Source organism: Condylura cristata, unplaced genomic scaffold (genome assembly GCF_000260355.1).
Source record: "Condylura cristata isolate star-nosed mole 26May11 unplaced genomic scaffold, ConCri1.0 scaffold00009, whole genome shotgun sequence".
Lineage (NCBI taxonomy): Eukaryota > Metazoa > Chordata > Mammalia > Eulipotyphla > Talpidae > Condylura > Condylura cristata.
In genome coordinates this window covers 47211309-47238109 of record NW_004567110.1, presented here as the reverse complement: position 1 = coordinate 47238109, position 26801 = coordinate 47211309, and the positions used below count along the sequence as shown (strand labels likewise).

The 26801-nt window shown below is 32.7% G+C and overlaps 1 protein-coding gene across 1 annotated transcript in view; it reads left to right on the top strand.

Moving 5' to 3' along the window:
• Positions 1–26801, top strand: part of LOC101630356 (chromosome unknown open reading frame, human C8orf34) — a 294360-nt gene that overhangs the window by 107818 nt on the left and 159741 nt on the right. The window contains 2 exon segments of the mRNA XM_012723108.1: positions 1143–1315; positions 7061–7227. Coding sequence (XP_012578562.1) covers positions 1143–1315; positions 7061–7227 — 340 coding nt within the window.

Genomic DNA, 26801 nt, shown 5'->3' with positions numbered 1-26801 from the left:
AAAAAAAAAAGCAAATCTAGGTCTAAAATTTAACAATATTGCTGTTAATTTTAATTCTTGTACTTCAAAGTATATTAAATTGTAGCAGATGAATGTTCTTTCTAGTAATTTGATAGCATTAATTTAACTGAATGATTTCACAGCTGAAAGCCATTATAGTGCTTTCATTTCTTGACTCTGGGAAAATAAATATAGGAGGAATTCATATTATTGCTAAATTATACAAACACTATTGCTAAAGTCTGTATGTTGCATTTCTATGTAGGCTAGGAAATCAATATTATTATATCCAACTACTTTCTGTTGCTTGTTATAATTTTTATAAATGTTCATCAGATAAAACCAAACATTGAATTTGGTTTTATCATCATTTCCCTCATTAAATCAAACAGCATTTGGTACATAAGTGGTCCTAATAAGTACAATGAGTAATAAATAAATGGATTAGTGAATGAGTGATGGAGATACACCAATATTAAATTTGTAACAATAATTAGGTCATGCAATAGATAATGCTTTAACATCCCTTTTTCTAAAATATGCCTAGTAAGTATGCATATACCAACTTCAGATATCATTTTAAATTATTAAAATATTTAAAATATTAAGAACCATATCATATCCAAGTTATGAAGAGATCGCTTTAACATTTTTTAAATTAGTTTATCCTGTGTTCTTCTAATATACCCGGATAATTGAAAATCCAAAATTCTTCACAGTTGGAGGCAGTGAACACGCTAGCCATTTTTCCTTTTGTATTGTTCCCTGGTTCCATTCCTGAAAAGTTATTTAACCCTTTCAGTGACACCAAGATATTTAAGAATGTAAATCTAAAACACATTTTTTTCTCTGTCACAAATACCCTTCCTGATCCTCCTTCCTGACAATACATGCAAAGCCTTCCAAATCCAAATAAAAGAATTCATTCCCGAATCCTGAGTGACCTTCAGGAATCAGCACAGATCATACAGAAAAAGTCAGCTGATAGAGATGGGCTGCATTAAGGTGCTAAGTCAGAAAGAAGTGAATGTTTTGATTTGAGAATAAAGTTGAAACTGTAGAAAAGATTATTTCCCTTCCATTCTGTTTATCAATATGAGTAAGTAATGCAAGCCGCATACTTTTTTTTTTTTTCTTTTCAGGAAACAATGGCATTTAATTCTTCTCTTCTGAGACCCCGAGTGATTGGAGAGTGGATTGGTCGAGAAGAGAATGATGCTGATCCACTAGCTGCTGAAATGCTGCAGCCGCCAATTCCCAGAAGTAAAAATGAGCAATGGGAAAGTGAAGATAGTGCCTCTAGCCCTGCAGGAAGGTAAGATTTGGTGTTGTCTAATTTTCTGAATATTGCTAATCATTAAAAGGTAAAGGGAAAAGAAACTCAAGTACATGCTTGTGCTTGTCTTTTTTTTTTGGGGGGGGGGCAGTATATCATTATCCTGTATTGTTGTATTGCCTATAGAACTTTCTGAGAGAAGCCATCTTTTATACATTGTACTTCTCTTTGTGAGAAAAAAATTGCTAGTTTTTACTGACATATCTTTCCACATAAAATTTTATTTTTTTTTAAAAAAAGATTTATTTATGCATACTGAGTTGGGGTACAGGCCAGAGGTGCAGGGGCAATGAGAGGATACACCAGAGACCAAGTGGGGAGCAGAACAGGCAGATCCAAGAGGTACACTAATGTAGGAAGCAGCGAGCAGGTCAGATGTCTGCTGCGCTATGTGGATCACCTCCAGAGCAGATGACTGAACTCATGCTGAAGTGGTTTTAGCTTCTCAGTGCTGTGCTTTAACCCGCTGTGCCACCAGGGAGGGCTGAACATTTATACAGAACTGAGTTAACATTGATTTAAATTATTGTTTCTATTATAGAGCATAGGTCCCGTCCCCACCCCCCTTCAGGTAATTTTGTCATATGACGCCCACTGCCAAGGAACACATAGTCCACCACTATGGACCCTTGTGCTCCCTCCCATCTTGCCCCACTTTCCCTTCCTCTCCTGTCCTGGATGCTCCTACTCTGCCATCACAATCTAGGGTTAGTTTGTTTTTGTTTTTTTGTTTGTTTGTTTGTTTTTTAAATGTGATTTTCTATGACTCTTTGTGTTAGTCATGATTTTTTATGAAATAAATGACAAAACTTTATTGTACTCCACATAGGATCATAAATTACTTTCTCATTCAATGGTAGAATGTTATTAGATTAGCTTTTTTGTTGTTGATTTTTTTTGTTATTGTTTTGATTTTTTTCTTTATTTCTAAGAAGCTTATTATCTCTTTGCTACTGAGAAGTATGTAGAGAATAATTTCAAGGGCATAAGCTACCATTTGAAAGCTACTGGAATACTGGGTAGGGGAGATTAACTGTTAAGAATTGCAGAAGGCAGACTTTTGATGTACTAGAGGAGTTATTCAAAAGGGTTTTTGAATGTATAATAGATTATACAGGGTGGAATTGGTGTTGTATAAAAAACCTTGGTTTAGAAAAACATTTAGAGTTGGTATTTAACATTGCCTATCATTGTTTTCTTTGTTTAGTCTTTAAGACTGTTATGGTTTGTAAATTTCAAGTCCGTATTTCATTCTACTCAGATCTAGATGCACAAAATAGGGACACTTTCTAGGGATAATTTTGAAGTGTTCAAATAATACTTATAAAAATGTATATTCAGAATAACGATTGTGTTGGGATACAATGTAGTAGCTTTCAGAGGTCTTTTCCTTTGACTTTTCCCTTGACTGGTAGGAGGAAGTTCAGAATACTCATTGGTGTGCTTCAGGCATATAGATAATTGATTCTATTTCCAACAGAAATAACGTTTAAGTTATTTAAATAGTTAAAGTGTCCTATATAAAGTGAAGAAAACTTTTTTAAGAATCCATTTACCTTTTTTTGTGAAATGCCAGATCAATTTCACTTGTCAATGAGGGTAATTTTATATTTAATTTCAGACTTATGAGTCCTTAGACATTTTTCTTTATTCATTGGTAGACTTTTAGATCTTAAATGTAAAAGAGAAATGTCAGCTTTTCATTTTACTTCCATTTAGTCATAATAATAATAATCAGAACTGTTTATTACAAATGTTAGTATATCTATTTTCTTCTTAGCTTCTGTGACCTTCTTGAATTCCTTCTTGAATACCTAATAAAGGGGGATTTTTTTTTGCAGTCCTAATCAAATTCCATATTCAAATATTTCAATCCTGAAGATCTTTCAAATATTTGCTTAGATAATGTTGTTTTCAGTTTTATTGTTCTCTAACTTTAAACTATGACTTAAGGCATCACCTATGAAATTATTATAATGGAAAATCCTGCCCAGATATCCCATTAGAGGAGAACAATAATTGTGTCACTAAACTAAAATTAACAGAAATAGACTATGGGTAATAAACTGTATCTCTCCCAATATCTAGTAAAAAAAACCCACATTTGTGAATTTATTTTGCTAACTCACACAGCACTAGATTTGATTTGGATAAATAAGAACAGGATGAGAGGAATTTTTAATGAATCTGTGGCATCTGTGGCATCAGTAATAGCTTTCATCCCAAAATAGAAATGAACTTTTATCATAATCATTAACAGATTAAATGATATTCTAGACTCCTGAAAGAGAATTAATTTTCAAGCATCACTTCTTCCATTTTTTTCTTCTCCACTTGAGTTGATGCCTTGTCATTATCAATAGTTATCTGTTTGTAATTGGAGACGCACTAATCTGTCAGTAGATACCTTCTAAATGCAGCTTATTTATAAGAACGATTGTTGTTGATAGACTATCTTGACTTTTGCCATTTTTCCAAATTTTTTGGTTAACATTGTTTGGTACTCAAGCCTTAATTGAATTATTGCAGCACTGCAATTTTAGTACATAAGCAGCTTTCTTTTTATTCAAAATAATGCATATGTGATAGGTTGAACTTCCACCACTAGAGAAAATAAAATATATAGCATAATCCACTATGAGTAACTTTGTGCCAACAAGTTGAGAACTTAGAAGAAATGGATAAATTCCTAGAAACATACTACCTGAAATGACTGGATCGTGAAGAAACAGGAAAATTGAATAGACCAATTATTAGGAGATTGACTCAGAATAGAAAGTCTCCTAACAAAGACCCAGGTTGGATGGCTTTACCAATGAAGTTTTGTGTCTTATGGGCAGGAATTTATCCCTATAGGGCCCTCACAGGTGGTGCAACCCTTAAAACGCAGTACTGTGAAGTTTACACAGCCACTTCAGCATGAGTTCAATCCTGGCAAGTGACCCACATGGCTGGCAGAACATATCTGACCCACCCACTCTCTGCTCAGCAGTGTACTTCATCAATCTGCCTGTTCTGCTCCCTGCTCTCTGGTGAATCCTCTCACCTCTGGCCTACTCTGCACCTCTGCCCTGTACCCCAGTTCTGTATGCATAATAAATAAATCTTTAAAAAAAAAGAAAAGAAAGAGATTTATCCCTATATATATTTGTGTGTGTGTGTGTGGAACTCTTTTTATTTTCCCTTTTAATGGTGTAACTTACTTCAGTTTTTCCCCTTATATCCTAGAAATACAACAGTTTAACACACCTGTCACCTGAAGGATAGACTGCTAGTTAAAGCAAAGGAAAGTAAGAGGGCAAATGGAGAAACTAGTAAAATAGGATAAAAGTGACTAACATGGAGCTCATAACTCCAACATTATTTCCAAATGAACTTAAGAGATCTGTGAATCTTTAAAATTATATGCAAAATATTTGTATATGTTCACATGGACATTTTTCTGCATTCATCTGCCACATCTTTCGTATGTTATCAAATCTGTTCTAAATTCAGATGGCTTAGGAAAAAAATTAAAGTATTGAGAAAAAAAGTAATCTATTCGGGAGTGATAAAAGGCTTTCTGCCATGTTAGAGCCTATGGATTCACATCAATTGATATGACTTCTTTAGTATTTCATGGGAAATATTTATTGCATTGGTATATTTAGGGTTGGGTCCTCCCTGGTGGCACAGTGGGTTAGGATACAGCACGTTATGCTAGCCACAGCAGCTTCAGTGCAAGTTCGGTCCCTGGCCAGGGAGGAGACTCACATGGTGCAGCAGACCTCTCCTCTTGCCTGCTGCTTCCCTCAGCAGTGTACTTCATCAATCGGCCTGTTCTGCTCCCTGCTTTGTCTCTGGTGAATCCTCTCACTGCCCCTGCACCTCTGGTCTGTACTCCAGTTCTGTATGCATAAATGAATAAATCTTTAAAAATATATTTAAGGTTATTAAAATAATCACACATTTATGATATAAATGTAAGCAAAAATTGAGTTTCATAAAAATGTAATTCCATTTTAACTCATCTTAATTGGGCATTGTAATAGCTAGGTAGTGAATTTTCTAAAACTACTTGGTAAAAAATAATATGAATTTGTAAGTAGGCTCATCGTGTCTTGAAAATCTTATGACTCCTCTACTAAAGAAACATATTTAATGATTTATTTATACATACAAGAACCGAGTGAAGGCAGAGATGTGGAAGGTGAGAGAATTCATCAGAGACAGAGTGGGGAGCACAACAGGTGGATCTACTGAAACAGACTGCCGAGATATGGAATAGAATACTAGAATTCTATTTTTATGTTTGGTAGTTGTGCTTTTTTAAAAAGTAGGCTTTTTTGATAATACAGTAACCATTTAAAAATAATCATGTTTTGGTGGAATAAAAATATACATTTGATGTATGCTTATTAATATAAAGAGATATTTTCAAGATAAAGTATATTGTATCAAATAATTACTTGCCATTTTCTCCTTATTAAGCCATGTAGTAAGCAAGCGAGACCTTTTCCAGAATCTATATAATAAAACTTCTTAAAACTATAATATTTTGAGAATTTTTATTTATTCCTATAAGAGAAATTTGCTTTAGAACTATAACTTTTTAAATATAAAAGCTTAAAATACAGTTTAAAATAAACATGTAGTATATGAAGTTACAACATAAAATACAAACTACTGAAGAAACACTAATTAATTGATTTATTGCCTACTACTGTTCTGCCTATACTAGCCTTATTTTATGGTCAAATCACCATCTGTAGTAGGTGTTACGAAATTTGGATTACAGAAAAAATAATCAAGGATAAAGGAGATTAAATAATTTACCTAAAAGTATTCCTCTTGTAAATGGAGTTTTTTAATTTCATATTCAAAATATATATGTGTGCATTTTCTTATAATAAAAAGCTAATGGAATTAAAGCTACATATGAATCTAATTATTTTAAAATAGTTTTATTTCAATAAAATAAAGGAGAAATTAATTTCAGATTTCTCCGTGGTAACTTGTGTTCTCTTTCTAATTAATAAGTAATTTATCCACTCTTTTCCTTAGCATGGTAGGGCTAGTTAAGAATTCCAAATGAATATTGTATTTGATTTATTTCTTTACTTCTCAAATGAATTAAGTTGATGAGGGAAGACTTTTAAATTCGTATTTTATTTATTAGTTTAAAAATGCACACAGGATAGTGAGTCAAAAGACAGATGCCAGGGCAAGCATCAGCGATATAGTTGGTGTTCCTGGTTTCATCTTCCTTTGCAACTCCACACCTAGATTTCATTAATAGGATTAGTGAGAACATTTTTTTTTTAAATTAGAGAAATGAAATTTTTATTAAGGAATCTCATTATAGTATATTAAAATAGTTTCCCATTGCATGTATTTTATTAGACAAACTTGTTTTGTTGATCAGGGAATTTCATATAATAATTTGGACTTTATAGTTTTTAACAATAATTGGCAGGAGTTGATTAGCACCATTTCCTTTAAATGGGGGCAGGAATGAGAGTGTGCCATATTCATCACCCATACTCCATAGGAAAATTGTTAGTGAGATAAAAGATGTTTAAAAAGGTAATCAGCTTCTATTTCTGTTATCCCTAGAAAAAATTTTACTATGCCCATGTATTTGCATAGCAAAATAATTGAATGACAATATTTTGTATATTTTTAAAATTTACAGTGGCTAATTGTGTCATCATTATTGACAATTACATTTAAATGTTTCTTCAGTTTAAAGGTGGAGCCCAAGAGTAAAGGATTAAAGCAACAGCAACAGCAACATAAGAAACTTCTGGCAGCAATGCTTTCTCAAGATTCCTTTGAGTCTGTCCACAGCCCCACCCCATCTGTAACAGAAGAAGATATTGACAATGAAGATGATGCAATGGAATTGCTGGGTAATTTTAAAAATTAATAATTTCCCTTTTTCCTCTTCTCTGGCATTGTAAAAATGTATAGTGATTAAGTGCTTTTTAAATAGTTTTGAATAGTTTTCTTAAAGAAACCATCTAAAACATACTTTTATTTATATTAGACTTTTTTTGAATTTGCATGTAAGAACTAGGTTGAAATCACATAAGCATGTGAAGTATTTATTAGACTGTATTTTGTGCTTTGTATATGCAGCACTTTACTTTTAATTATTTAATCAAGCTTTATTCTGTGTGCAATTGTGATAAAAATTCAAGTCTGTGCTTTATTCTCTGATTATAATTGCTTTGATCACATCTTTTGTCTATAAAATGTATCCAAAGAAGGTGTTTCAGTTCTCATCCACAAGTGTCTCCCTGTTATTTCAAGGTTGTTTCAGATAGAGAGAGTAAAATTTAAAGGGGCATATGGTAAATTCATTTTCTATGTCCTCCATAACTGACAGGAAAGTTTGCAGAAATATCAGTGTTTTTCTAGGTCCATTGCTTTCATGAAAATTTTATCAATGTATATATATATATATATATATATATATATATATATATATGTAAAACATAATTTCAATATTAGAAATACCTTCACAGTAATTTTTAAAATAGAAATACCTTTGGAAAACCATATTTTTGCCCAAAGAGAAGAAAAGAAATTTTATTAAACACAGTTGTAAAAATAAACACACATTTAAAAAACTTTTTTCCCCCCCTAAACCAGATATTTTGGTTTTAAGTATCTGTAACCATGGAATGCCACTTATAATAAATGGCAGATTTCATGTGTAGACCTACATTGGTCAGTGATGGCAGGTTGACTGATGTATAGCTGCATTCAGTCCAGCCCTCAGAAGGCTGAGTTACAGTGTTTTCTATTCATACTGTTCATCTCTCCCTCTTTTTTTTTTTTAATTAGAATAATTAAGTCGAGGTGCTTTTTTAGAAACTCTTATCTCCCTGCCTATAATCATTAATATTGCAAATGTGCCAGGTGCGGTGGTGTTACTATCATTTACTTTCCTTTCAGCAAACTTTGTGCACCTACTTACTATATGCTAGGCATTGCTAAGTATTAAACTCAACAGATTATTTATTTAAAAATAAAATGATTTTTTATGTTTACTTTGGGTTCAAGTCTTCCAGATAAAAATGTAAATTTGAACTCTGGTAGTATGTGCTACAGATGCTAATTGGATTAAGTAGAAAGTAAAAAGAGAACTAAAGTAGAAGTAGGGGCCAAGGGTCAGGGAATATTCCTTCAACAAACGGATTCCTCTGCTGAATTCCGACGAACAAGTAGATGAATGTTCAATAGGTAGAGTGTGTTCATTAGCCCTGTGTGTTTGCTCTACTGGGAGTGGACTCTTGCAGCTGTACTCTATGGCAGTGCCTGTCAGTTGTTCCTGTATTTTGATTAGTGACAATAAAGGGGGATATCTTTGAGCAGTGACTGTCAATGCAAGGACTTGGATGTTGTCTCAATAACATCAAAATTGGCATTATAGTATAGTGACATCGGATATTGTCACTATCCTCCTCTTACTCCTTTCTTTTAAATGACTATTCATGGTCAGCTGATGCCCCATGAAAGCAACTATATTCTAACTGACAAAGATAATCCTTTACAGAAATTCAGGTATGCATAGAATCACTTTTGGGAGATAGTGCGAAATTTCAGTAATATCTAAGTAGAGTGGTCCATCTCATACAACTTCAGTTATATGAAGGGATTCTTTATGGAGACTGTGGTATCCAATGACAGTACCCCATGTTTTCCAGCTCCTTTGTTCTGGTTTCTAGTCTCCCAAGCTAAAGATCAAAGATTGAGATTTGGAAAACTCCCAATCATGAATAGCTAATAATTGTTCTCATTAATCATTTTTTTTTATTTAGAGTTTTAACTTGTAGTTTGAGCAAATTTAATAACTAGAGCTAGCTAGCAGTTTGGACTTTGTCTGTGTAACTGCACATATCTCAATATAGGCAGTATATTAGATTTGTTCTCTTTATTGTGAGATTTCCTTGCAATAGCATGTAATGTTGTAAGACCACTGGGTTATTCTCTAAAATAATGGTTATATACAGCTTTCCTTAGTGCCTCATCTCAGTGAGCAATGTTTATGTAGTAGAAAATACCTCCTAAGTATTGTTTACTTCTCAATTAAGTAAATATAATTTGGATATGAAATATGTTTGTTTTTAAAGCTCTTATATTCTAATTCATTATCAATTACTTAAAAAAACATGTATTCAATATATAGTCCTGGAATTTTCTTCATATAAAAATACATGACTTATAACATTAAATATTTAATCTCTCATTTCTTATATAAAATCTAACAGTTGTGCATGAATAATTTTAGTTAATACAAAATTTAAGAATTTTTCACTCAGAATATAGAAGCATATACATATTTAAAGTATGAGTAAAATATATTATTATGTATACAGGTAAAATGATTATTAAGTTTTTGGTTTTAATACCATATATCTTCAATAGCTATGTAGATCAGTAGTCCACTGGACTTCTGGTTTTACACTGATCAGCTGATACAGTGCTTCTATCTACCATCTCAGTCTTTTAAATATTTTATTTCCATTTGTTTATTATTACAGAATTTCAAGATAATATATTTGAAATTATTTATAGAAAAGCATATGTGATTGTGCCTAGTTGATGAAAATACAAATAAGTTGTTGAGAAATTTGAAATCAAATTTTAGTACAAATTTTAGAATCATTGTAAAGTGAAACAAAGATATCTGGTGTTTAAAATAGCTTTTCAAATCTACAACTTTGTGTAGAATGAGTTCACTATAGCTCATTTTTATGTATCTAAAAAATATGCATGGGAAACACTATGCTTTGTAAGGTGATAAGTAAAAAGTATAATTATTAGTTAGTGTTAATATAACAAAAGATTGATTATGCCTTGGTAAATTGGTTGTTTTGAAGGGAAAATGTTTTTAGTTAAAGTAGAAGTTAGTAAAGCTATTGATCGTTATTTTTGTTTTATAAGGTACATAACATTGTCAGGATATCTGATTAACATTTAATGTACTATTCATCTTATACTTTTTAAGTAGACTAAATCTTTTATCTAAGTTTTTTTTTTTTAGTATTACCTTTAAACTTTTCATCAAAAGTAACTTAATATGGGACTAACATATGTGAGATAATAAAATATCCTAATTTGTAGACTTTTAGGATAAAATAAACTCCTCTGAACTTGGTACTCTAAAAGCAGAAGACACTGAATAAAATATCTTGAGGATACTTTATTTAAACTAAGTTCATAAACTCAAATAAAAGTTATTCTTAATATATTGGTAATTGTGATAGAAATTAATGATTACAAAGATAAAATAAAAAATCTTCATGTTTTAAAGTCATTAAAATCAATGATTCTAAAATCAATGGAAAGACAAATTATAGTGGTAGGAATAATAGATTTATAAAAATCCTATATATTCCATTGACTTTCATAGGCAATTTGAGGAATTTTATTAATTTGAAAGATATTTTAAGTGAATTAAGTTTAGAAGCTGAAAAACAAGCTCTAACCTCAAAAAGAACAAGTGACTGGATTAAAACCACACTCTATTGACTTAACATCAAAGTAGATGCTATTATTATTATTTTAAAAGATTTATTTATTTATGCATACAGAACTGGGGTACAGGCTAGAGGCTCACGGGTGGTGAGAGGCTTCACCAGAGACAGAGTGGGGAACAGAACAGGCAGATTGACGATGTACACTGCTGAGGGGAGCAGCGGGCGGGTCAGGAGAGGTCTGCCACACCATGTGGTCACCTCCAGGACGGCGGGAATCGAACTCATGCAGAAGCGGCTTTAGATTCTCAGTGCTGTGCTTTAACCCACTGCGCCACCAGGGAGGGCCAGATGCTATTATTTTATATTAGTCATTAGTTCACAAATTTTGCCAAGGGTAGAGAGAGAAGTATAACAGACTATTGGATAAATATAATACTCTCAGTAATGTGTGTGTTTGTGTGTGATGAGCAAGTATTCAAACTACTTAAAAGATAGTTTTTTTTTTTAAAGATTTATTTATTTGTACATACAGAACTGGGGTACAGGCCAGAGACTCAGGGGCAGTGAGAGACTTCACCAGAGACAGAGTGGGGAGCAGAACAGGCAGATCAACAAAGTACACTGCTGAGAGGAGCAGTGGGCGGGTCAGGAGAGGTCTGCCACGCCATGTGGTTTCCTCCGGGGGCAGGCGGGGATCGAACTCATGCGGAAGTGGCTTTAGCTTCTCAGTGCAGTGCTTTAACCCGCTGCGCCACCAGGGAGGGCCGATAGTTTGTTTTTTTTTTTTTTTTTTAAGTTAACCTCGACTCTTTAGCTATGTAAGAAATAGTAATGAACTATAAAGAAACTTACCAAAGTTTTTTTTTAATGTAACCACAAAATAGCAATGAAGTTGCTATATCTTGTGGGAAATAAAGATATTTCCACTCATAGTCATGAGCCCATTTTCATTACATTACATACATTATTCATATTATTATTGATGAAATGCTAATTGCAATGCTATGTTTGATTATATCCTATAAAGTTTATACTCATTTTACAATATCATTATAGTTATTTGAAAGATACACTATTTTTTTAAACACATTTCGTATAGGATAGTGATAATTTTTAAAAATTTTCTTAAATTTGACAATGGAACAAGCATTTAAAAATCACATTCCAAGGTACTCAAAAGGAAGAACATTAGCCATGATTTATACTTTCCAAACTTTGCCTGTGTTCACGTAAATATAAAAATAAAAATTATATTATTGAAAAGCCAAGGTGATTGTAAATATATTTTACGATTTAAATTTAATAATTAAGGGCAAGTATAATTGTAGTGGTATTCTTCTCAGAATGCAATTAGAGTTTTTGAAACCTTAATATCTTAGCCAAACTTTGAAAATAAAAACTTAATTATCTAAGGGGAATCATTATATTAAGGCAATCATGTGGCAAATGATTTTGCCTTGTGACTAATATTTATAAGGTAAAAATTCACTTTATTCTATGTTTAAGTTGGTGTCTTCTTAAAGCAAAGGAAAAGCATCCATATTTGCAAAATAAGAACATGTATTTTACCTAATGATGGTAGATGGGTGGATGCAGTCTCTCACTGATGTTAAAAAAAAAAATAAGTAATGTGTGCACACACATGCACGCACACACACAGACAACCAAGATAGGAATGGAAAACAGTGGACTAAGTTGGTGGATCACAGACACTTTGGTAGTGGGTACAGTTGGCACTATAAGAGGGGCCCTACACTCATACTCAACATTACCTCAATTAAAAAAAAAAAAAGAACTTTAAGGATGCTGAAAAATAAATCTGTCTAGATACCTATGTGAAATAGTCTAAAGCACAAACTTTGTTTCCTTTGTAAATTGCTCATTGGGACTGTTACAATAACAAATATTGTGAGTTTAAAATGAAGGTTCTTCTGGAAAATTATTTTAAAATGTCTGAGGATTCAGAAATTAAATTTGTAAAACCAGTATTACTATCTGTAAATTATTTACATATTACTTAGAAATTCATTCAGTATAGTACCAAAGTAACTTAATTAGGGAATTAGTACATATTAAATAGTAAAACATATTTATAGGGTGTTAAAATATAACAGTTTTCACTATCATTGAAGTATCTAATTCCCAAAGATACTGAATAAAAGATCCTCCAAATACCTCAATCTAAGTAGCTATTTTTTTTAAATAGAAGCTTCTCAAAAATGCCATTAATTATGCCAGCAATTGATAACTACAATTAACCTTAATAACTACAATTAACCAAACATAGGAAATCTGAATCTGTCTTCTTAAACTCTCACTAAATGAATCCATATAATTGAAACTGGGAACTCACATAAATGTATGAAACTCTTTCACATGCTAATTGACAACCATTACCTCCTGTAAAGCCATGCAAAGGAGTTCTATGCAATGCCCTGCTATAAAGTTTTGTTCAGTATTTTCTGACTTCTAAATTCAGCTTGTTCTGTGCCATTTTTGCCTGTACAAATGCCAAGTGAACTCAAATTGAAGTTGTTTTGAGTGAGGTTGAATAAAATTGTACTTATCTCTCCATATTACAGTCATAGCTTTTGAGAAAATCTATTCAAACTCATTCTTTCATTCAGCAAGTAACTTACACTTTATTAGATGAATAGTATTAGTTCAAATTAATATATAACACAAGGAATGTTTTTGTTTTTCTTCCCTTATCTGTTTGGGCTCTGGAGAAAGGTGAATCCAGTGATCATCAACTCTATATGTAACCATTTTGAGGGTCTTGCTGCTCTCAACTAGTCTAGTAGTTCATTCATAGACTTATTAATTTCTTCAAGGTATTTTTCACTTATAAAGTGACTCTATCTGCACATCCTTGGAAATTCAGACTTATACAGTATAGACTAATTCATAAAGTATTCACTATTCACGGATGATTCCAAAGATTTGGTTTGCGTAATCATAAAGAACTTATTTAAGTGTACATCCTAGTACTCTCGCCACAATTTTTAGCTCATTTAGATTTGGATATAATCCATAAACGAAATTTTTCAACAGGGGCCCTTTCTCCCCTTCTCTAAGTGATTCTGTTGCAGGTGACGCATAGAATATACACTACAAAATTCTATGGTCGACTACTTTGTTGTTTGATGTCATATATTCTGAAGCAAGAGGAATAAAGTAATATAAATCTAAAGTTTATACTAAAAAGAACTAGAATAGAGGTTTCTGAGTAAAACAAGCTATTTTAAAATGTCTCCTGGAAATAAGGAGAAGTATTTGGAAGCTTTGGTTAACACAATACACTTCTGGTTATTACTTTTTTCTCTGCTAAGATCATTTGGAAGCACTTGAAAAAAAAAACAGTGTAGAAAAATTACATGTACTTGTTTCATGTTGGACTTAATGTTTCATTTTTCATTTTTGTGTTTATTTTTAACAAAGTAATAATATTTGCAAATGCTAGCAAGAGCTCCTATGTAGAGATTGCCTATTAAATAAATATAAACTGAATGACACCAACATATATACATCATCCTTCATGATTCACTTGCATGGTATTTAATAAGAAATGTTGCTGTATTTTCCTTGAATTTTTTTTTCCAGTGGTAAAAGTAGGACAACAAAACAGAATAAACTCAGTAGTAGTTTGATAGTAAAATCTAAATCCATGAATCATTAATAATTATACTTCATATCAATTGCATACCTGTGTGAAAATTCCTTTATTTGAGAGAGAGCTGTTTCCACTACATTTTTGGTACATTGTTTAAGACCTATTTTTTAATTCAAAATGATTTACAAATTGTTTCACTCGTAGCAATAATATGCTAATATGTGCTTTCATATTTAGGCCATAGCTTTTCCCTGAGTATTGTGCAAAGGTGTGTCACTTTGTGACATGATATATATGGTATGTAATCACTGAACTAGAAATCCTAGGACCAGTTCTAGCTTCATGCTGCCTTTTGCTAGTTTTGTCACCCGAGCTCAAGTAACTAATTGTGTTGATATGCATTAGTAGCAACATAAAACTTTCCTATCCCACAGGGATGTTGTGGGAATAAAAAAGTGATATTTTTTGAAAGAGCTTTTATTTTTTTTGTCATGACTAATACAAATATCTGAAAAAAAAGTGAAATTATATACAAAATTCCTCCCAAATGCAATGAAAATCACTGTATAAATATCAAAACCAAATTGAAAATCAGGGTTATATTGCCCACTTCATGTACTTAATAAAAAATCTTTGCAATTCTAGATGATTTGTTTTAGCCATGGTAGTTATTTTTATACAACTTGACTAAATTTGAATTAATTTTGTAACCTATGCCATTTGAAAGTCAAAATCATGACTTTGTTGTATTTTTTCTTTGTTAAAAATATGCAAAAGGTATAATTCAGCATTTTCTTAATTTTATCATAAAATAATAGATATTAAAGAGGTGTTCATGGTAATGAATTGTTTAAAAATTCTTGTAGTAATCTACTTATATTTACCTTTATTGCAATAGTGCTGACAACTTCATTTGCACTAAAAAATTTTTTTTCAGTTTTTGAGGTTGAAAAACCAAAACACATTAATAGAAGTGGTCACATTTAATAGAATGTGATGATAAATAAATACTGAGTAAGAATTATATAATGTAATGTTAAATGAAAATTCTTAAATTATGTTAGACAAATGTGCTGCCATTCAGGCCCCCCTTCCCACAAGATATAATAATAGTTTGTGGGTAGAAAAGGTCTAAAAGCCAATTGATGAAGTAGTTATCAGTAATCTTATAAAATATAAAAATAAAGAAATTTGAATATTAGGAACAGGAAAGTTTCTTAAAAGAAACAACCCTCCCATATACATGCAAAGACAAACCCTTTTCCAATATAACCAAGTCTTGCTTAAAATAATGAAATTGTGAAAGTTTTTCCTGTTTGTATTTATTTTTTCACATAAGTGAAAACTTTAAAAGGGTGCCTAGGATTTCTTTTAGTCTTTTATTATACCGCTATGCCTTCCCAGTCTAATCTATAGAGGTAGCAAAACTGTTCAACCTTGCAGAACAGAATGAATAAAATTCAACAGTCAAAAAAACAATACCTAAATTAAAGACCCTTGACACCAGATGTTGTTTAGAATGTGGAGTATGTAAAATTCTCATTATAATGGGAATTAAAAGATTTTTCAGTACTGTGGTGAAAATATATGACAGCCTCTAGGAAAGTTCAGTATGCTTGATGTCCTACCAATTCTTAATATTTTCGCAAGGGAAATAAAACCTATATTCACAAATACTTGTATATAAAAGCAGTTTTACTGAAAAAATAACCCCAACAGAAAACAATCAAAATATCAATTACTAGGAGAATTTATAAGCAGATTGTGATTTTATCACACAACATTAAATGTAAGTACAACACATGTATGAATGAATCTCTTTGACATGGTCTCAGCTGTTTTCTCCTTTAAATTCATATGCCGTGCCCTAACCCCTAAATAGAGGTTCAGGAGGTAATTAAGTGTAAATGAAGTCACAGGGTGGATTCCTAAACAGTAGGACTAGAACCTTATTACAAAAGGAGAGAACTCTTATTCTCTCTCCAAGTACACATATTGAGAAAAAAATCATCTGGTGCCACTATGAGAAGGTTGATAGCAGCAGCCCAAGGAGCAATATTGAATCAGACTATGAATTAGCTGGTATTGTAATCTTGAAATTCCCAGCCTCCAGTACTGTGCAAAACAAATTTCTATTGTTTCATTCACCAAGTTTAAGTTATTTTGTGATGTAAGTCTAAACCAACAATGACACTTATTAACATTATGGTGGACAAAAAACAAACAAAAAAAATACTAAAATAAAACTACAACACTCAAATGTATTATTACATACTATACTAATTTTATCATAAGATTCAAGAGCCAGCAAAACTAATCTGTAATGATAAAAATCAGAACATAGTAGGGATTTGACAGTTTGGCATAAGGAAACTTTCTGTGGCTAGAGATATTTTATATTTTGGCTGGGGTGTACATTACAACTGTATATATATTTCAAAACTCATTGCACATTTAATATCTGTGTATTTCACTGTAAATTTGGCTTAAAAATAAAACAGCAATTTCCGTGTCTAAAATCATGAACACATGTTATATCATGAGTATGTTAAAGATGTCAAAATAAAATTTCACATTTGTTATTGATTCTGAAATGAAATGATTAAATTTCATGTAAAATCACATGAGGTATGAAAAATAACTCAATATTTGTCTACAGACCTGTGTCATGACGATGACCCCTGATAAGTCTGTATCTGTTGTATGCATGATGTTTGAATAATCCTGAGGAAAAATAGAAATTGTCATTTTAATTTTCTAGTCAAATTTCAAAAAGCAGAATTTAATCTTTGATGATTTTCAATATATTCTTTTAGCCTGGTTATATTATTTTGTACACTGAAATTTCCTTTCTCATCAATTTACCTGTGATATTAAGAGCTAAAGATGTACAACTTTAATTTGAAAATGTTCTTATTGTCAACTGAAAATATATAGTGTCACATCATCAATTAGCTTATATTCCTTTTAAACATCTTTATTGAGATATAAATAACGTGAAATCCATTTGTTGAAAATAGTGTGAATGACTTAGTGATTTTTGCCATATTCAGAGTTGTGCAGCCATAGATAATCTAAGTTTAGAATATTTTCATCACCCAGAAATAAAACCTTTTAACAGTCATTCCCCACCTATAGACAATAATTAATCTATTTTTTGTATGTATATTTGCCTATTCTCAGTATTATATAAAATGGAATCATATTATGTGGCCTTTTGTGAAATGTTTCTTTTACCTAGAAATATGTTCAATATTTACCAATATTGTAGCATGTATTTTTACTTTACTCCCATTTTAAAAATAATGTTTAATTTTTAGATTCTCCAGATTACAGCAAAATTGTACTGAAAATACAAGATTTCCCCACATACCATCCATCCCCACGTACATATAGCCTCCCATACTAACAAAATCCTACACCAGAGTGAATACTTGTTATAGTAAATGAAGCTGGCAAATTGACAGCCAAAGTTCATACTTTACATTAAAAGTATTTTTGATGTGTATTCTACTGTTTGTGAAAAATGTATCATACAAAGTAGTTTCACTAACCCAAAATTCTCTGTGCTCTTTTTCATGCCTTCATCCCCTTGAACCAGTAAGACTACTGGTCATTGGTCTTTTACTGTCTCCATAGTTTTTTCTTTTATGGAATACCAAACAGTTGGTATGGTTTTTGAGGTTGGCTTCTTTTACTTAGTAATATACATGTAAAGGTCCTCAATGTCTTTTTATGGATTGTTAACTCATTTCTTTTAAACTCTGCATAATAGTCCATTGTCTGGATATACCAAAGTTTATCATTTACCACTGAATGACATCTTGGTTGCTTCCATGTTTTGGCAATTATGAATTAAGCTGCTATAAGCATTTAATTGCAGGCTTTGGTGTGGACATAATCTATATTGAGTAAATATCAAGGAACACAAACATTGGATGCTGTGGTAAGAGAATGTTTATTTTTATTATCTTGTTTTTTTAAAAAAGATTTATTTATTCATATAGAACTGGGGTACAGGCCAGAGATGCGGAGGGTGAGAGCATTCACCAGAGACAGAGTGGGGAGCAGAACAGGCAGATCGACAAAGTACACTGCTGAGGGGAGCAGCGGGCGGGTCAGGAGAGGTCTGCCACGCCATGTGGTCACCTCCGGAGCAGGCGGGGATTGAACTCATGCAGAAGTGGCTTAAGCTTCTCAGTGCTGTGCTTTAACCCGCTGTGCCACCAGGGAGGGCCTACTTTTATTATCTTTTTAAAAAATCTGAAATGCTTAATGATTTTCTGCATCATGTTATTCTCTCTATAGTGCCACTTTTAGTATTTTAGTATATATAGTGGCCAAGCATAAATACATATATAAATAAACATAAACATAAACATATATATATATATATATAAAGAAACTGCCAAACTATCTTCCAAGGTGACTTTACGATTTTGAATTTCTACCAGCAATGACTGAGAATTTCTGTTATTCCACATCTTTCCACTACTAGGTGTTATCAGTGTTCTGGGTTTTACTATTTTAATAGATGTGTAGAGGTATCTTGGTTAATAGGAATTTTCCTGATAACATATGATGTGAAACATCTTTTCATATGCGTATTTTCCATCTGCTTATCTTCTTTAGTGAGGATTTGGTTAATTTCATTTCTTTATGCATATGACTAACTTTCTTTAGAGTCTTGGTAATTGTTTCCAACGAGATAGAGTACTGTGCTGTCCAGGTGCATTTGTAAATGTGTCAAAGTATTTTTTTTTTAAAGATTTATTTATTTATTCATACAGAACTGGGGTACAGGCCAGAGATGCGGAGGGTGAGAGGATTCACCAGAGACAGAGTGGGGAGCAGAACAGGCAGATAGACGAAGTACACTGCTGAGGGGAGCAGCGGGCGGGTCAGGAGAGGTCTGCCACGCCATGTGGTCACCTCCGGGGCAGGCGGGAGTCGAACTCATGCGGAAGCGGCTTTAGATTCTCAGTGCTGTGCTTTAACCCGCTGCGCCACCAGGGAGGGCCTGTCAAAGTATTTTTACTTGTCATAAAATCTGTGGGTATTTACTAGTATTTAGTGTGCAAAAGCAAGGATGTTAGATATGCTGTTGTACGATATTGTTCTGGTTACAGGATAATTTTCCTACTTAAGTGTCAGTAGTGCCTCTGTTAAAATGTATTTCTTTAGGTTACCCTAGAGAAATACACCATCTGGTATTTTTTCATGTTCAGATATGGCTTAAATTGCCATCTTCGACTCCAAAGTGATTGTACCTATTTACTTTACATCAGCAGTACTATTTTCTAAAATTTGACTATACATTTGTCAGGTTTCAGAAAATCTTTGGTTATGTGAAATGATGGATGTGTTAACATGATTGTGGAACCCACATCACAATATATGCATGTACTGAATCATCATGTTGTACATTTTCAGAAATCATGTTTATAGAACCTAAAAATATCTTTGTCAATTTGATTATAAAGCATTCATTATTATAATTTTTTTTCTGATAATAGAGTTAAAATATATTTTTTTCCATTTCCTTGTGTTATAATGCAATGGATGATTTTTTTTTTAATATTTTGGACCATTCTCTCATTTTCCTGTAACTAAGTTTGATGTGTAATACCTACTTTGTCTTTTGATATTTTAACTCCTAGTTGTACTTTTATATCTAATGCTTTTAAAAATTCTGATTTTTTTTAAATTCACCTTCATATATGTCATTCTTCATTTTATGGCACATTGCCACATACAATGTCATACAGTGCCATACAACTGTTCATTGTATGGTTACTGAATGTTCTTTCTTTCCTTTAAATTTTAAATAGACTTAGTCTTTAAAAGTAAATCTGTTAATCACAAATTCTTGAGATGTAAATTCTTTTTTTAATTCTGTTGTGTTTACCTAACATTTCTGTACTTACAGTATCAGAAAACATTAAAAAAAAGATTTTATTTATTGTGCATACAGAACTGGGGTACAGGCCAGAAGTGCTTGGGTTGTAAGAGCATTCACCAGAGACAGAATGGGAAGCAGAACAGCCAGATCTTCAAAGTACACTACTGAGGGGAGCAGTGGGCCGGTCAGGAGAGGTCTGCCTGCCTTGTGCATCACCTCTAGGGCAGGCGGGGATCAAACTCATGGCTTTAGCTTCTTAGTGCTGTGCTTTAATCTGCTGCACCACCAGGGAGGGCCCCAGAAAACTTTTTATGTTGTTCAGTTAGACATACTGGTGGGAAATTTACAATTACCTAATTTGAGTGAAATATAAATGCTCATAAAATATAGCTGAAATATACAGATAAGTGCATAAAACTATTAGTTTTTAACAAACATTAAGTGGGTTACCTAATTTAAAGTTTTATTCAAAAGTCACGTAAATTTATGTGAGCTATAAACATAGAAGTAAATACATAAGAATCTGTATCTCTATGTATTAAACCAAATTACTATCCCTGGTTAACTTTGGGGAAATTTTAAGTGAGAGGGTTCTTTCATTTTTTATTTTGTGTATTTCTTTATTGTATTTTATTTTTTTTACATCATTCTTCATTTTGTGCATTTTTTCATCTCAGTTGTAATTCCCATGGATGTCCCACACCAATCCACCCTTGTGCCATCACTATAGTCCTGTGCATTCTTTCCAACCACTCCAGTTTTGATCCTGTTCCCTTCTGCACACCCATAAAATGTATCTAGTTTTTAGTTGTTCATTGTTTTTCATTTTTGCTTTATTCCAATTGCTTTTATTTTTCCTGGTCCCTATGCTCATACTATGAGTGAAACCATCTGGTATTTTTCATTTTCTTTCTGGCTTATTTCACTGAGCATGATCACTTCCAGCTCCATCCATGTTGATGCCAAAGGCATGAGTTTATCATTTTTGATTGCTGAGTAATATTCTATTGTGTATATGTACTGCATCTTCTTAATCCAGTCATCTATTTTGGGGTATTTGGGTTGATTCCATTTCTTCAGAGCAGCAATAAATATAGGGGTGCGGGTGCCCTTTTGAGTCAGTGTTTTTATATCCTTTGGGTGATTACCTATGAGTAGGATTTCTGGGTCATATGAAAGCTCCATTTTTAGCAGTTTGAGAAACCTCCAAACAGTTTGCATTCCTACCAGCAGTGTAGGAGAGTCCCTTTCTCTCCACATCCTCGCCAACATTTGTTGTTGCTAGTTCTTTTAATATGTGCCATTCTCACTGGTGTGAGAATGTGGTTTTAGCTTACATTCCTCTTATTACAAGTGATGTTGAACATTTTTTCATATGCCTGTTGTTCATCTGCATTTCTTCTTTGGAGAAGTGTCTCTTCAGCTCTTCTGCCCATTTTTTTTTTTTAAGATTTATTTATTTGTACATACAGAACCGGGGTACAGGCTAGAGGCTCAGGGGCAGTGAGAGGCTTCACCAGAGACAGAGTGGGGAGCAGAACAGGCAGATCGACGAAGTACACTGCTGAGGGGAGCAGCGGGCGGGTCAGGAGAGGTCTGCCACGCCATGTGGTCACCTCCGGGGCAGGCGGGAATCGAACTCATGCGGAAGTGGCTTTAGCTTCTCAGTGCAGTGCTTTAACCCGCTGCGCCACCAGGGAGGGCCCTCTTCTGCCCATTTTTTGATGGGGTTGTTCACTTTATTTTGTTGAGTTTTTAAAGGAACTTTAGTTCAAAGTAACCAATATGACAAAATAATATAAAGGGGCATGACCAGAACCCCATGTAAAAAATTACACAGGGGAGGGTACGATAATAGTGAAGTCTTAATGCTGGTTTTTTAAAAAAAAATGTGTAAAATAAGAAAAGATTTGGATTTTTAAAGTTACTATGATTGTAGGAATTATTTGAATAAGGGTAGTTGGTAATGGATTTGGACAACAAGTTAGTAACTTGTTGCAAGAATCCAGATGATAGATAATAATTACAGTAGGAGGTGAGGGAGAAAGAGGAATCTGAAATGACCTGGTGTCTCAGATGTTACCAAAATAGAAAAGAAAGTCAGGAAAAAGCATTTGTTGTTCTTTTGAAATGAACAATAATTTGATATTAAAATACTTTTAATGGTTTATTTTTGCACTCTACAAATTATATGGCATGAGGGTAAATATAATTTGTGGTAGGATTTAAGAAAACAAGATAAGGAGCTTAATTTTTCAAATTAAAACTACTTAGATTTTTATAGTAAAATAGAAGGCATACCAATGAAAACTTGAGAAATGACATTAGTCATATTGCAAATCATAATTTTTCCTTAGTTGTTAGACCTGTATGAATATAGAAGAATCATGGTTGTGAAAAGATCATCTGGATTTGTTTTTATTCACACATCCTAGCATAAAAATTAAATCCCAACATATTTAAGTGCAAAATTAAACACATAGTGAGGAACTTCAAAGAGTTAGGAAAGCAGTAGGTTAGAGAACAATTAAAGCATTCTGAGTGTTATGTACTATGCTGTAGCAAGTATGTTAAGCTATGGGAACATGTGGGTAACTCCACATCTAATGGCGAAGGTAGAGTGTAAGGGGAAAGTTTAATGGAGCTAATGACAGAGCAGAATCCTTGAAAGTTCAGTGGTGCTGAGAAAAGAATCTAACTTTGAATATAACAGAAAATGTGGAATCATTCATACTCAGCAGTTCAGGAGACAAGAAGCAGATCATTTGAAGTGATGAGGTCAGGTAATTAGTACTTTGAATTCATTCAGTGCTTTGGATTTTCTTTGGTTGTTAGTGGAAGATTATGGAAAAATATAAAGATAGGGTGCATGTGATGATACAGACACAGATAATAATATATTTGAAGCTTTAGTAACAGAAACATGTATTGGAAAGATGATGAGTTGGGGTGAAGTGTGCCCATATAGATGTAGAGAAATACTTTATACATTCACAATAAAGGAAAGAAACAAACTTTTGTTTATTACCTTTTATTGTGTTCACTTGGTTTTATATAAAAAAATAGTCACACCTGAGCATTTTACTTGTAAGTATCTGTCTTGCACTGTACTATGCTGTTTCTCAGTTTGCAAGAAACCAGGACCTAAATTAATGACAACAGATTTACCTTCATTCCACTATTTGAAAGGTGAAAGCATGATATTATGGATCTGATACTGGGGAAACTCATTCTGTTCTGTGACTTTTCATCATGGTTAGCTGCTCTTTTACATCAATAAGGAGATTTATTTTCATTCAACAGTCAATAAATCATTTCTGCAGCCTCACCATGTGATAGGTACTCTGCTAGAATCCATTTCTTAGCCTCTGAGCCCCTGATGATATGGAAGTCGGGTGTAATCGAATACTGTTCCTATACACATACTAATTCAATATAGATATGGCAGTATAGAAAAGACAGAAAAAATTGCATCATTTATCCTAAAGCTACTATGGATGCATTATGAGCAGTTTCTAGTAAACAAATTTATTATATAGATGTGGAAGAAGAATGAGGGAAGCATTCTGTACACAGTATATTGATGCATGCTTTGTTGTATAATTTATTTGATCATGTGCTTATGTATTTCTGATCAGATTATGAGCTTCATGAGATTTAAGACTTCATCTTTCCTAGTTCCGTACACAGTAATTTAACATGGCACCTTAAACATTGTTGGTATTCCTAATACATGACAAATGTTGACCCATTATCTTTCCTTAAGGAGTTAAGATATCTAGTCATACTTAAATCTTGATAGTTATACATCATAATTGCTGGACCTATATCCAAAACCAGATTTATAGCATTATCACTGTCACTATTTGAAAGGCCCATTTTCTGGATGTGTAGTCAATTTTTATTTCAAATTACTGTATTAACAAAGTGATGCCTTTCAAAGATGCGTTGTTTGGGAGGTTGAGGGGCTGTTAGCCTATATTTAAAATCCAGTATTCATCTCTGTATTAAGGCTGTTTGGTCCATTCTAACACCACTCCCTCCCACTCCAGTATTGCTAATACTATCTTATCCTTTACTATCATTATATAATACGGTTTCACATAAATGATGTAAATTGGTTAGATAGCCAGGAAAATGTTTATAAAAAAAGAAACAATCAAACTACTTTCATAAACATATATGAAGCAAGTCCTATGATCATTACTCCCTGAAAAGATATTATTTCACATTTTAAGTTGTGGCATCTGTAACTATACCTGGCTCTCTTTAGAGAGGAGTGGTTGAACTTCCATCGGGAAAATGAAAACACTAAAGAAATGCTGTGTTTACTGGATCTTATAAAAAATAGGGAATTGACAGTGACCTTATAAGCTTGAGCAAATGTAAATTTCATACTTTTAAAAATGTTTTCTTCTTCTTCAAGTATGGTTACCCACAGATCTCAATGCCACACAGGAAAAGGAAAGCCTGAATGAAAGTAATATAGAAGGTTTTGGAGGGGTCATGTTTCATATTTGAGATTATTTGTCTTAGAAAATTAAAATTAAAACAAAGAAGTATTAACTCCATCAATACTCAGTATGTGATTGTCTTATTATGTTGTATTGGTACTTAAATAAAATAGTTTATATCCTTTTTTTTTATTGCAGTAACATTGATTTACAAAACTGTGTGTGATTCAGAGATATAGGTTCAGAGTGCTTCGGGTATATGTTACCACACCACACCCAACACCAAGGGACCATCCTTCAATGTAGACCATGGGGCACCCTATCCTAAAACTTTTGTAGATTTGTGAAGAAATGTATATGTAATTGAATAATTAAGTTGTCTGCTGAGCAGAAGCATGTGCAGATTTCAAGAGAGGACTCAGAAAGGAACAAGTATCATTGGCTAAAAGAAAATCCAATATGTAGAGAATTACTACATACAATTTAGTTTCTGAAAGGAGAATTATTAAGAACTCTTGCACTATATTTAGTATAGGCTAAGAAAAAAAGATAAAAGAAAAAAAATAAGATAAAATCTGAGAAATACTCGTGCTTCACTTATTTAAATTTCAAAATAAATTCACTATATTATATAACCACAGAGTCGAATATCATTTACTAGTTTAGTCTTCTATTAATAATTTAAGCAAGGAAACATCTTCATGACCTATATTTTGTTAGTATGATATAAATATATATATATATTTTATTTCTGAAGTGTTTTTATTTTACAGATGAACAAAAACTCCAGTTTTCATTAACTTTGCAAAATGCAAAAGACCATTTCTCTAAAAGAGTGACCATTTTAGAAGAACAAAAATGAAATAAAATATTGTTGATGATTATAATTTCAGGCTGTTGAAAAGATGATATTTTGATTATTCGGTGTTCTTTTTTTTTTTTTTTATAACACTGCGTTTGAGATTAGATAATATTCCAAAAAGGGATGTAGAATTGCTGACTCAGGATTCACTGGGGAAGTAAAACATGTTTGTAAAGTAAGAAACTTTTGTTTTTACATATTTTGTAGGGTGGTCCCAAAGTGAAAATGGGACTAGACTGGAAGTAGAGTGTGTGAAGAGGGAGTCGTAATCTTGGAGCCAGTGGGCTGACTGACAGCTCTGCCCTTGACTGTGTCCTCTGGATCTTAGGCAAGTGGTCTTACACTGTGGGCTCTGCTTTCTTTTCCTGTGAAGTGAGAGAGTGGGAGAGTGGGTCTGGGGATCCTTACATTTCTTTCCTATTAGAGAAGGGTATTTTTTTTTTTTTTAGAGAAAAACCTGTACCAGAAAGAGATCACTTAATATAGATTCACTTAAGTTGGGGTACATAATTTCCTAGTAAATGTGGGAGAAAGGTTTGACTACAAAATATAAAATCAAGTAGCAATGATTTTCTAGAATTATATTTTACATTAAAATTTAGGTTGATTTTACACTACTCATTCTTTAAACATGGAATGAACTGCATTGATTTTTTGAAAATAGTTATGATGACTGTAATCTAATACAACAGTCTTTCCTGCACATTTAATATTTCAGCACTTACACTGAATGGCCATAGAAAAGTTTAGTTTTTTAAAATTTTATGAAGGTTCCAATAATTGTCAAAGTAATCTCTCAAGCCCTTGATTGAGGGGGTTTCAGGTGTGTATTAATTTGTATACGTAACCACTTCATTGACTAGTATTTTTGAGTTATATTTGTTTCACTCATTGACTCTGAAATGTGTAGACTGATAAAATGAAACATTGCATAGTGCATTTTTCTTACAGAAACTTCTTTGATTTTGTTAGAATATTGGGCTCTTATTCTGGACCAGGCTGCTATTATCTGAAAGATTTATTTATTTATGCATATAACAGCTGGGGTGTAGGCTGGAGGTACAGGGGGTGAGAGGATTCACCAGAGACAGAGTGGGGAGCAGAACAGGTGGATCCACTGAAATATACTGCTGAGGAGAGCAGTGGGAAGTAAGGAGAGGTCTA